Here is a 12,906-nt window from a genome sequence, read left to right as displayed (position 1 = left end):
AAGCTCAGATGAGTCTTATTAAACTCATAGTAATACCAGGAATGGATCAAACTGCTATACAATAAGAGTACTTCCATCCCTGCAGTATAGCTTGGTGAAACACAATACTATACAGCACAATTCAAAGTAATTCTAGAAGTATGGCACTGTAAGCCATACTGGGATAGGTGAAGTTGTCATATGGGCTCCATGTACAGGGTGACATCTCCACACAGGATAAGTTGTACTGGAATTGTGATTTCTCATATGTGATTTATAATGACAATTATATCAATTCAGAAGTAGACCAAACCTCCAAGATGTACAAAGAGTGTCTCATCTAGTCTGTCTCTAAAACTGTCATAAACCAGTGGGTGCAACATTAGAGACAGAGGACAGGGCTGTTCAGTTCTCATAGCTGTGGGATCCCTGCCCGGACTACAGGCTCCCTCACCTCTGGACTGTGATAACAATGCACCCACAGTGGGAGACTTCATACTCAGATTAAAGGCTTGTTCATACTTCAGCCTTGACTCCAGCGAGGAGACAGTCATGCAGCAGTTGAGTGGCTTGACCAGATAGAGTTGCTGCAGTAAGAATACTTACACACACGAAGTCTGGTTTGCTGTGTGTCCCCAGTTTTAAGATCTCTACATTGGCTTCCTGTGAAGCAGCGCATTGATTTCAAAACCCTGCTCCTCACTTGGAAGGCTATTCCTGCTTCTTGCCCTGCCTATTTGTGTGAGTTACTTGTTCCCTACAAACCAGCTCGTATTTTGAGATGAACAAACGATGGCCTCTTGATAATTCCAAGAACTTGATTAAAAACCTATGGTGCAACAGAGTTTAGTTTTCTAGCTCTCTTACTTTGAAAACTCACTTCCAAATTTTATCCGGAAAGCTGAGTCAGTATGCATTTTTGTAAAGTGCCCTGGGATGCTTGCACATGGAATGGTTAAGAACAATTCTCCCTGGTGACCACTCTCCCTTAGATAGCCAGACAGTCACACGACTAGAGAAACTAGAAATCGCCCACACCACGACTAAAGCATGAACCATCATCAAGACCTTGTGAGGCTGGAACAGAGGACCATCAAAGATACATTGTGGAGACAATTATTTTGAACAAACAAAGTTCAACCAGGTACAAGCTGGCTCAATCAGACAGATACTGTATGCTCTGTCATAGTGTTGCATTATGTGGGTGCGTATGCATGGAATAACTATAGGAACACCTACACAGTAAAGAGTTGTGGGGTTTGTGTGCAGGAGAATCCATGTCTGCAGCAGCCACATCCTAACCTTCCACAGCCTTCTAGTCAACAGCAGTATCCTGATCTTTATTCTCAGCTTGACTGGCAGCCAAAGCAAAGAGACCAGAAAGAGAGAAATGGTGCTTTCTGGATCTGAATCATAATAGCTCACGCTTCTGAATGTGAAACACACAGCACTGCAGAAGTGAAATCACACTCAAGACAAGGAACTCGATGAGTCAATTCAACACACACAACAATAACAGCAACAACCTCAGCATGAGGGGTGTATTGCTATTCAAGACATCTGAAGGCACTTCAGAGAACGACACATGTGACCTCCTGCACAGAGACAAGCTATTCGTTACAAGCGAAGGAAACCAAAGTAAGGAGACTGGGATTTGGAATGCTGGATTTAAACCCAGATCACATCTTGTTTATACATCAGAACTCCCCTGGGATGCGATGCAAGGGTATACAGTACATCACAAAACAGTAGTGGTTTCTGGGGACCGAAGATGTTGGCGGTTTAAACTAAATATATTTGTCCACAGCTCTTCAAATATATTCAAATTGTTTTACTGAACAAGTCTCGCAAGTGCAGCTCAATGCCGGTTCATGCTGGGGTGTTGTTAGCATGGGGCCAAACCACCCACACTGTTAAATGACTCCACGGTAAATCTGCAGGATCATTTTGCAGTCCCCCCCCCCCCACATGCTTTTCCCATTTCCCATAGGAACTCAATTCAAACAATCACTGTGTGCCCTTTGTAGTAAAATAAAAGTCTGTATTGGCTGAGCTTGTATAACACATTCTAGTTTGAAACCCGCTCCTTTTTTTATTTTTTTTTACTAACCTTGTTTGTTTTTGCAAGTGATACATAAAGTTCTCTCCATCCCACTCATAGCTACTAGCTACCCGCCATCTAAAAAAAAATACTTAAGATAGCCTGACATCAACGCATGTTGGCATTCTGAGCGGCTATTTCTGGCACTAAAAAAAATAAACTGTGTACAACTGTAACAGGGAGGAGGCTTGGTGACCATGGAAACCGTGCACACCACGGGCGAGCACCTTAACCCCTATGCACAAGAGCCAGGCTCATCTGCTTTCTTGATTTTAGAGCTTTCAACCTCCTCTCACGGACAGGGGGGGCAGAATCCATAACAGCAGCGCCTCACACAACACTGTCCGTTAAGCAGGCCTGCGGGGCCCTTGCCTGGTTCCGAGGGGCTTCCACAGCGTGCCCCTGGAAAGACCACTTCCTTTCATCTCCCACACCCTCTCATATTACTTACCAGTGCATCAAAGATCAGGCAGTCGTAGGTATCAGTCTCAGCGTTTTCCATCATTATAGTGAAGAGGGCGTCCAGAGTGTCCTGCAGGAACTATAGAACGACAAAAGGATTAGAAGAAAAACATTGGAACCACCTGCGATCTGTAGATCCCTTGTTTATGAAAACTACGATGCCATTGGGACTCAGTTCGTGGGTTGAGGCAGTTTAGGAGAGACAGACCAGACAGAAGAGGAGGAGGAGGGGTGGCATAGAGACAACAAAGAGGTAAAACCAATGGATAGGTGGAACCCAAAACCTGTGCCAACCCATCTGGGTCAAGGTAACTGACAAGAAAACAAAAGGACTGAAGCTAGGAGTGTGCTACAGACTGACAAACATGGATACCACTGACAGCTCCACTTTACACAACAACACTGGAGATGCAGGCAAATAACACACCGGAAGAAGACTCCGTGGAGGGCGGGTGGACAAAGTTTAGAGACCTCATGCTGGGAATGCAAGACCAATTCATCCCAAACACTAAGCAGTCCAAACTAAACTCAGAGAGGCCAAAATGGGTTAATCGATCCATCCAGCGAAGCATGAGGAAGAAGTGGGAGATCTACCAAGCATTCAAAAACAGACAAAAGCACAGCAAAACAAGAAGAGTACAAGGAAGAGCTGGTGCTGGAAAGAAAGGGATATTAGAAACGCAGAGAGACTTAGGGCAGAGGGAAGGGGGTTACCTACTCATGCTTTTGAGGCAGAAACACTTGGATCCTTTAAGACCCAACTTGACAAAGGTTTGAGATCAATCAGACAGCAGGAACCAGACAAGCAAAGATAGTCCCAACGACTTCCTCTCATTCATACATTTTCTTCTGTATTTATGTTCTTGTGTACCCATGTGTCTTAATCCAAATGCGTCCAATGGAGAATACGAGAACTTTAAGAAAATAAAACCTGTGAAACTAAGGAGATTTTTTATCCTCTGTGATCAAAATGTGAAAAATACTGCTGTTATCAGTGCAGTGTCTGTGACTTGATGAATAAAAAAAAGCTAGCTAAATAAATCTCTTTAAAAAGTGATAACCCACGGTTAATAAGATACTGGCTTTCCAGTCACTATCCAGGTCCCTTTCTTCCGCTCAACATGTTTATTATAGGAAATATATCTAATCCCCAAACTGCAATCCATCACAGCCATAAAACCGGTGATATTAATCCCATTAATTCAACACACCGAGCGCTTGTGTCTGGTTTATCCCAGGTGGTGGCAGCGATGAGATAACAAGTAAGAGGAGGACAAAAACCTGCTGCGATCTTAAAAGGAAACACTTTTTACCCCTTTGAGGACGCTGCAACCAAAAACAAAGCTCCTTAGAGACAACAGAGGACGGCCTGACCTGGCTCAGAGCAGACAGTGTGCGGATCTGTCTGCATCAACGTGAAAGCGGTGGAACTTGAAAAGCATCAGCAAGATGCAACACAACATACACTGAGCTAGTAACTGCACAAGCAAGTAGCAGAATAAATATTCTCCAAACGAAATACTGATGCGCACAGTGACAGCCCAGATGACAAATAAAAGCGTGTTGCAAGTAAGAAGCAAGCTCATTTAAACTGCTCATGAAATATTCACATTCTCAACTCCCAAACCTGATGGCCACTCAGAAACCTGGAAAAAGTGCCCACAGTAAAAGCACAGCAAAGTGTAATAAAGCACAGTGACAGGCATACAGTGCCTTGCGAAAGTATTCGGCCCCCTTGAACTTTGCGACCTTTTGCCACATTTTTCAGTTTTTTATTTGTTAAAAAAGTTTGAAATATCCAATAAATTTCGTTCCACTTCATGATTGTGTCCCACTTGTTGTTGATTCTTCACAAAAAATTACAGTTTCATATCTTTATGTTTGAAGCCTGAAATGTGGCAAAAGGTCGCAAAGTTCAAGGGGGCCGAATGCTTTCGCAAGGCACTGTAGGTCAGACATAGAGGTATAGTAAAGCATAATACAAAAAACATGTCAGCTATGGTAAATGCATAGTATAATCATCGGAAAAGCACGGTGGAAAACTGCTAAATTACAGTGCAAGTGTTAACTTAGGAAGGTATATATGTGACTGTTCAATGCAGTAAAAGCATATATTAACCAGAACGACTTCACAATGATCCAGACATTTGTGAAACTGTTTTGTTCAGGTTCAGTAGAACTTGCTCAAGAAGACTGTAAATTGTGCCTCAATCCACTCAAGCATGTCCTGAATTCGCTTACCTTCACCACCTCCCCTCCCTCCACCTTCATCAGCTTCCTCAGGTTCTGCTCCAGCAGGCTCGGGTTCGAACGCCATTTCAACAGGCCTAGGAGGTCCACTGTGAGGGAGCAGACAGAGGGGTTCAGAAACAAACTGTAGCAGCTTTCAGGAATACAGACAGGACAAAATCCTTATGCATTAGGTCTAATCAGTAGACCACACTGCTTCCTTACAGCCCTCAGCTCTAAACCCTAATCCACACTGCCTCCCAGCTCTAACCACTAGACCACACTGCCTCCCAGCCCCCTCAGCTCTAACCACTAGACCACACTGCCTCCCAGCCCCCTCAGCTCTAACCACTAGACCACACTGCCTCCCAGCCCCCTCAGCTCTAACCACTAGACCACACTGCCTCCCAGCCCCCTCAGCTCTAACCACTAGACCACACTGCCTCCCAGCCCCCTCAGCTCTATAGTATGTCCTAATTTTCAGCTCAGACACAAAAAAAAATTGTGAGTGAAAAGGCCAGTAAAGAGTGAGACAGAAAAACAAGCTGAGAGAAAGACAGCACCTGAGAATTTGAGAGTTCAGCCCTGAGCTCCCAGGAAAGTGCCTTTTTTCTGAAAATGATCTTTAGAAGAGACAGAGAGGAATGGAGTGGAGAGCTAAGCAGCGCTGCAGCCACAGAGCGAGAGGGGAATGCTGCCCTGAGGGGCACACATACATCCGACTGCCGAGTGCAATTATACCGGGAGGGGTGGCTGAGACACTGCGTTTGACTGCACAAAGCCTAGAGTGACTACATCTGCATAGATCAACACTGCAATCCTTATTAAAGCATAGTGAAAACATTGTCATGCATGGTAAATCTCAGATAAGAATGGAACATTTTGGGAAAGTATGGAAAGCATAGTAGTAGAAGCTCAGTAAATACAAAGTGTAAGCACAAGGGAGCGCGAGGTTACATGAAAACATAAAGAAACATACCCCAGGCAAACTTCAACAACTGGAGGGAAACAATGCACACAACACAGGGCTACTGATTTCAGTTTGTGCCCGTTTGTTTTAAATTCCTGCGCACTACATTCTGGAATGCTTGGCTTTTCTCTTTAAATTCCTGTGCACTATACATTCTGGAATGCTTGGCTTTTCTCTTTAAATTCCTGCGCACTATACATTCTGTAATGCTTGGCTTTTCTCTTTAAATTCCTGTGCACTATACATTCTGGAATGCTTGGCTTTTCTCTTTAAATTCCTGTGCACTATACATTCTGGAATGCTTGGCTTTTCTCTTTAAATTCCTGTGAACTGTACATTCTAGAATGCTTGGCTTTTCTCTTTAAATTCCTGTGCACTATACATTCTGGAATGCTTGGCTTTTCTCTTTAAATTCCTGCGCACTATACATTCTGGAATGCTTGGCTTTTCTCTTTAAATTCCTGTGAACTGTACATTCTGGAATGCTTGGCTTTTCTTTTTTGATGACAAGTACACAATATACTGTAATACGTCACTCACACTTCTTCACTGGAACATTGTGAATTCTGTTAACTGTGCATCGAGTGTCAAAGGCATTGCGACTTAATGTGATAACTTTCAATTTACTCTTCATATCTCATCAGCTGCATTAAACTGAGCCCGGATGAGTGGGCAGATGCAAACTGAATGTCAATCATAAGTTCATCCTTAACCAGGAAAGCACTCCATGGTAGAATACTGTCGTGAGCAGGGGAGTGACTGACGCACGCACCAAAGCTCTGTTAGTACAGTGCAGTTTCATTGGCAGCTAACAACAGCTAGCACCATCCACACACTAACACACACATACACAAACACTCACTCACACACATCAAACACACACACACATCAATCACAAACACACACACACACACTCACACACATCAAACACACATCAAACACACAAACACACACACACACACACACATCAAACACACACACATCAAACACACACACACACACACAAACACTCACTCACACACATCAAACACACATCAAACACACACACTCACACACACAGCAATCACTTCCCAACCCCAACAGGCATTGAACAAAAGGTAATTACTTATGAACAATAAATGAAAACATCTTTGAAAACTAGGACATAAGGGTAACTGATTTACTGAAACATGACACTGTACAACAATTAATGAACAAAACAAGAACGCTTTTCCCCAAAACATTTCTCAATCCCTGCGTCTTCGGTACCTTATTTGCATGTCAGCCCCCCTTCCAGACTACACTGCCCCATCTCAGGGGCTAATGCAGGTGTTGTGGGCTGGGGGTCAGCAGTGAGTTCTTGTGTGTGTGTGTCCCTTATAAATATTTTTATGCAATCTGTGTATGTTTTTTCCCCCTTAGTCATGAGTTGCTCATCAGTTCTATTAGCCTGCCACAGCCATATGTAGCACAGGCTGGATACAAAGTGTCTTTTCAGTAGTAAGCACTGGCACTGTCACCCCTTCAGGTACACAAGGAATTGAGCCGTTGTTCAAACTGTTTCTTCTTAAAAGAAACATTTTGAACAACTGTTTTGTACAACTGTTTTGTGCAGCTTTTTGCAAAAATAAGAAAGTTAGCATCGTTTTATTTGTGAAACACTTATCTCCCTTGTACCTGAAAGGGTTAAGGGCACCACTGAGTACTGCCAGCAATACAGCAGAAAACGAGGCTGATCACAAGATGGCTCTGGTTCTTACTTGTGTAAAGACACTGATCGAGCCTCTGTTACATATGCCTATTCCATCAATTAGAATTGAACAGTAGCTGCTGAACTCGGACAGAAGCACCCTGACACAGACTTAAAACAAAAGATATCTGAGTGATTGCAACAAGAAACATTCCAGTATAAAATGTAAGGGCACCAAAAAAAGAAAGTCCTTTAAACCTGCCTACTCTTCAATTTCCAAACAGCACCCAGAGCCCCCGCCTCCTGTGCTGCACTTATCTGTGCAATGCTGTATGTGTCTCCGTTTACAGAATCTCCATTGCTCTGCTAGGAGCAGACAGACAGACGCACCGTTCTGGGTGAGTTTGGTGGAGCAGATGAGAGTGGCGATCTGGAAGCTGTCCCTGCTGCAGCTCAGCCCGCTGGCCCCTCCCAGGGTTCCCTTCACGGTGGAGACCAGGGAGTGGCGGCTCTGCTGCTCACCATTGCTCCTGGTGGACAGAAGGTTTCTGTACACGTTGATGTCCTCCAGTTTTCTGCTGTCGCCCTGCATCCCGGAGAAGAGGAGCTAGGCTATGAGCACTGTTAATTACACTGGGATTACGAGCTGAATGCACACATTGGAACAATAGGGTCATTCAAACAGACTGTCTGCAACATTATATATACACATACTGTATATACTTAGTAAATACATGTGTACTTACACAGAATTGCAATGCTATTATGCATTGTGAAAATGTACTTCATGTGTAAATGACCCTAACCCTAACTCTAAACCTAACCCTAACCCATTTCTGATACAATTGCGTACTTACATATATCATGCAAAAAAGATCTAAGTAACTTCTATGTAAATGCACAGCAATTAGAGACACTTCTATGTAAAGTGTTACTGAAATCTAATGTGTAATCTCCAGATTAAGGACACTGCCTTAAAAGAGTCAAATCTGGCTTTTGTTTTTGTAGTGTTGTGTGATGCACTGCCGCTACTGTCCCATCAGTGAAATGAGGATCAAAGCTCTATAACCACGAATCAATGCAGAGGAGCCCCGCTCTTTGGGATAGTGGTTAAGAAGCTTGCTTTGGTGTGCAGGGTAGCTGGATCGTGCCCAGCCTCGATCACATGTATTAAGGGGGTGGGAGAGTGTCAGGGGCAGTGTTGTGGGATACATTGCCATAATGAATTCTCACCTTTATAAGCTCTGTAGCAGCTCATGCAGACAAGCCTTGCGCTTTTGCAGTCATCAACGTTTTTTATTAACAAAGCCGGATACGGTAAGAAAACTACCGGCTTGCTAATCAGGTAGACATCAGCTGAAGCTGTGCGAATTCAAACATGCAAAACTCAACTGCACGGGCACTACATGTGTGCACCACGTTCAGCTGAAACGACAAGAAGCTTCTCAATGAGGTCCTGTCTCACCACATGAGCACATTCATAAATAAGAAGAAGCTTCTCAATGAGGTCCTGTCTCACCACATGAGCACATTTATAAATAAGAAGAAGCTTCTCAATGAGGTCCTGTATCACCACATGAGCACATTTATAAATAAGAAGAAGCTTATCAATGAGGTCCTGTCTCACCACATGAGCACATTTATAAATAAGAAGAAGCTTCTCAATGAGGTCCTGTCTCACCACATGAGCACATTTATAAATAAGAAGAAGCTTCTCAATGAGGTCCTGTCTCACCACATGAGCACATTTATAAATAAGAAGAAGCTTCTCAATGAGGTCCTGTCTCACCACATGATCACATTTATAAATAAGAAGAAGCTTCTCAATGAGGTCCTGTCTCACTACATGAGCACATTTATAAATAAGAAGAAGCTTCTCAATGAGGTCCTGTCTCACCACATGAGCACATTTATAAATAAGAAGAAGCTTCTCAATGAGGTCCTGTCTCACCACATGAGCACATTTATAAATAAGAAGAAGCTTCTCAATGAGGTCCTGTCTCACCACATGAGCACATTTATAAATAAGAAGAAGCTTCTCAATGAGGTCCTGTCTCACCACATGAGCACATTTATAAATAAGAAGTTCTCAATGAGGTCCTGTATCACCACATGAGCACATTTATAAATAAGAAGAAGCTTCTCAATGAGGTCCTGTCTCACCACATGAGCACATTTATAAATAAGAAGAAGCTTCTCAATGAGGTCCTGTCTCACCACATGAGCACATTTATAAATAAGAAGAAGCTTCTCAATGAGGTCCTGTCTCACCACATGAGCACATTTATAAATAAGAAGAAGCTTCTCAATGAGGTCCTGTCTCACCACATGAGCACATTTGTAAATAAGAAGAAGCTTCTCAATGAGGTCCTGTCTCACCACATGATCACATTTATAAATAAGAAGAAGCTTCTCAATGAGGTCCTGTCTCACCACATGAGCACATTTATAAATAAGAAGAAGCTTATCAAAGAGGTCCTGTCTCACTACATGAGCACATTTATAAATAAGAAGAAGCTTCTCAATGAGGTCCTGTCTCACCACATGAGCACATTTATAAATAAGAAGAAGCTTCTCAATGAGGTCCTGTCTCACCACATGAGCACATTTATAAATAAGAAGAAGCTTCTCAATGAGGTCCTGTCTCACCACATGAGCACATTTATAAATAAGAAGCTTATCAATGAGGTCCTGTCTCACCACATGAGCACATTTATAAATAAGAAGAAGCTTCTCAATGAGGTCCTGTCTCACTACATGAGCACATTTATAAATAAGAAGTGCATCAGTGTAAGAAGAAGCTTCTCAATGAGGTCCTGTTTTACCACATGAGCACATTTATAAATAAGAAGAAGCTTCTCAATGAGGTCCTGTCTCACCACATGAGCACATTTATAAATAAGAAGAAGCTTCTCAATGAGGTCCTGTCTCACTACATGATCACATTTATAAACAAAATGGGTTCAAATGTGCCCCAAAGGGCCTTGATTCAAACCCGCTTCTGCTGACTTGTGCACATTTCAGCACAAGGAGCTGGTACTCGGCTGCCATCACAAAGCTTGAGATGTGTTTGAGGGAAGAAATGACAGCGGGAGCTGGGTTCATAACCCTGGAATAAACAGAACAGGAACGCCAGGGTCTGGAATGAGGAAAGAGCCGAGCAAGCCTGACGGAGGAAGGCTGTCACAGTAAAGAATGAATTACGTGCCCGAGTGCGACGAGGAAGTCTGGGCAACCCCTTGAGTGACAGCAAGGGAACAGCAAAGCATGACTGAAACCCGAGCCGCCCCAGACAGTGCAGGCTGCGGGACGCTGCAAGACGCAGCACCTTTTGTTTGTAGTTTTGTTACTGTGTTTTATTTTCCTTTTTCTTTCGCCTTCTGTTTTGAATATTCTTTTCAGCACCTGCATGTGCACAGTAAACTGCCGGACACAAGAACCTTACCAGCGTTGGTATCTAGCAGCACGCTGCCGTGGACAGAACCTTACCAGCGTTGGTATTTTGCAGCACGCTGCCGTGTGCAGAACCTTACCAGCGTTGGTATTTAGCAGCACACTGCCGTGGACAGAACCTTCGCAGCGTTGGTATTTAGCAGCACGCTGCCATGGACAGAACCTTACCAGCGTTGGTATTTTGCAGCAAGCTGCCGTGGACAGAACCTTACCAGCTTTGGTATTTTGCAGCACGCTGCCATGGACAGAACCTTACCAGCGTTGGTATTTAGCAGCACACTGCCGTGGACAGAACCTTACCAGCGTTGGTATTTAGCAGCACGCTGCCATGGACAGAACCTTACCAGCGTTGGTATTTAGCAGCACACTGCCGTGGACAGAACCTTACCAGCGTTGGTATTTAGCAGCACACTGCCGTGGACAGAACCTTACCAGCGTTGGTATTTAGCAGCATGCTGCCATGGACAGAACCTTACCGGTGTTGGTATTGTTCGTCCGCGGTACAACGGTGCCCCCTTGTGTATTAAATAAAAATTGGCCTCAAATTAACTTTCTGTCTCCCGTGCGTTCAGTGAAACCCCGCACCCTCCCAGTTATATTTAAAAAATAGCCAGTTATCTCCAGTCCAGAATTTCAGTATGTTCAGATAATACAAGGTTATCCTCCTCCCTCTCTGTGTGTGTTCACAGGCCATATGACTGAAACGCAGTGAGAAACACGTTCGCGGATTGTCTGATGAGAGAGAGAGCAGGAGTTTCACTTTATAAATTCACTGTTCCTTTAAGCTCTAATTACATTGTGCATTGCTTTAAATGGATTCCTGGTTTAGACATTGATCCTAATTATTTGATGAATTACCTCTGACCTAGTAAAGGGCCTTGAAACGCAAGCAAACCACACTTTATGAGTCAATTAAGTGGTAATTTGGTTTACTTGAGGGCGAAGGAGGTGATGAATGAACCGAGAGCTAATATACACATCAGACCACACGCTGAGCCGTTTAATCCCAAGCAAAAACAATTAACGTGCCCTCACGACACAAACGTGTACCTGTGCTCTCTGCGATTACTCTTTGTTCTGTTTTGACTTTGTGCAGCGGTCTTTCGTCTCTGAATTAGAGCCACGAGACAGCAATTATTTGAAGCAATAATTATGTTATAATTAGGTTTAATTAAATTGAAAACAAACTTGAGTAATGCAATCTTATACTTAATGTAGATGAAAGCATGTATGTAATTAGGTATTGCATTTTGTCATGGAACACAAGCATGCATTTAAATTTCTTATTTAACGTTTAAGAATATTCATTAAAATTATAGGATGGGTTAGGATCGTTCAGCCAATCAGAGCGCATGTTTCGTCTGCTATATTATTATTATTATTATTTCTTAGAAGACGCCCTTATCCAGGGCGACTTACAATTGTTACAAGATATCACATTATTTTTACATACAATTACCCATTTATACAGTTGGGTTTTTACTGGAGCAATCTAGGTAAAGTACATTGCTCAAGTGTACAGAGCAGTGTCCCCCACCTGGGATTGAACCCACAACCCTCCAGTCAAGAGCCCAGAGCCCTAATCATTACTCCACACTGCTGCCTATATTCCACAACACAAGAAACCCCATTGATGACATCAGCCTTTATTCTCAAAATCAGTGTGGTTGATGCTGCCTGCTATAAAAAAAATCAAAACCGAGGCTCCTCTCCAAACTGAAGTTCAACGTCAATTCCAAACAGTGACATCACAAACACACACCTAGCAGCCCCTTAATGGTATTTTCTTCAACATTTTCCCTCTTTTCAATGAAAAGGACAATTGAGTTATAGAAAGGTTGCTCATGAATAGAAACAAATATAAGCCCCTTTCACACTGGCACTCCTGCCCGGATCCCGACCCAGGTTTCACTTCCACAAATACGTATAGACATATTTGTGTTGATTGAGACACAGCATGAGCCAGACTGCAGCAGGGATGAAGAAACATTTGCTCTAATCAACATTTGGGCTGACGGTTCAATCCAGAGAAGCTTGGAAGGA

General features: G+C 43.2%; 1 protein-coding gene across 2 annotated transcripts in view; it reads right to left on the bottom strand.

Moving 5' to 3' along the window:
• Positions 1–12,906, bottom strand: part of LOC117973525 (dedicator of cytokinesis protein 2-like) — a 428,064-nt gene that overhangs the window by 363,782 nt on the left and 51,376 nt on the right. For both annotated transcript variants that reach the window (XM_059024351.1, XM_059024392.1), the window contains 3 exons: positions 7,801–7,996; positions 4,784–4,881; positions 2,532–2,621 (listed from right to left, as the gene is read on the bottom strand). In XM_059024351.1, the coding sequence (XP_058880334.1) occupies positions 2,532–2,621; positions 4,784–4,881; positions 7,801–7,996 (384 nt within the window). The remainder of the gene's footprint in view (positions 1–2,531; positions 2,622–4,783; positions 4,882–7,800; positions 7,997–12,906) is intronic.

Source organism: Acipenser ruthenus, chromosome 1 (genome assembly GCF_902713425.1).
Source record: "Acipenser ruthenus chromosome 1, fAciRut3.2 maternal haplotype, whole genome shotgun sequence".
Lineage (NCBI taxonomy): Eukaryota > Metazoa > Chordata > Actinopteri > Acipenseriformes > Acipenseridae > Acipenser > Acipenser ruthenus.
Note: the sequence above shows the minus strand (reverse complement) of the source record. Positions and strands in the feature narration are given on the sequence as shown.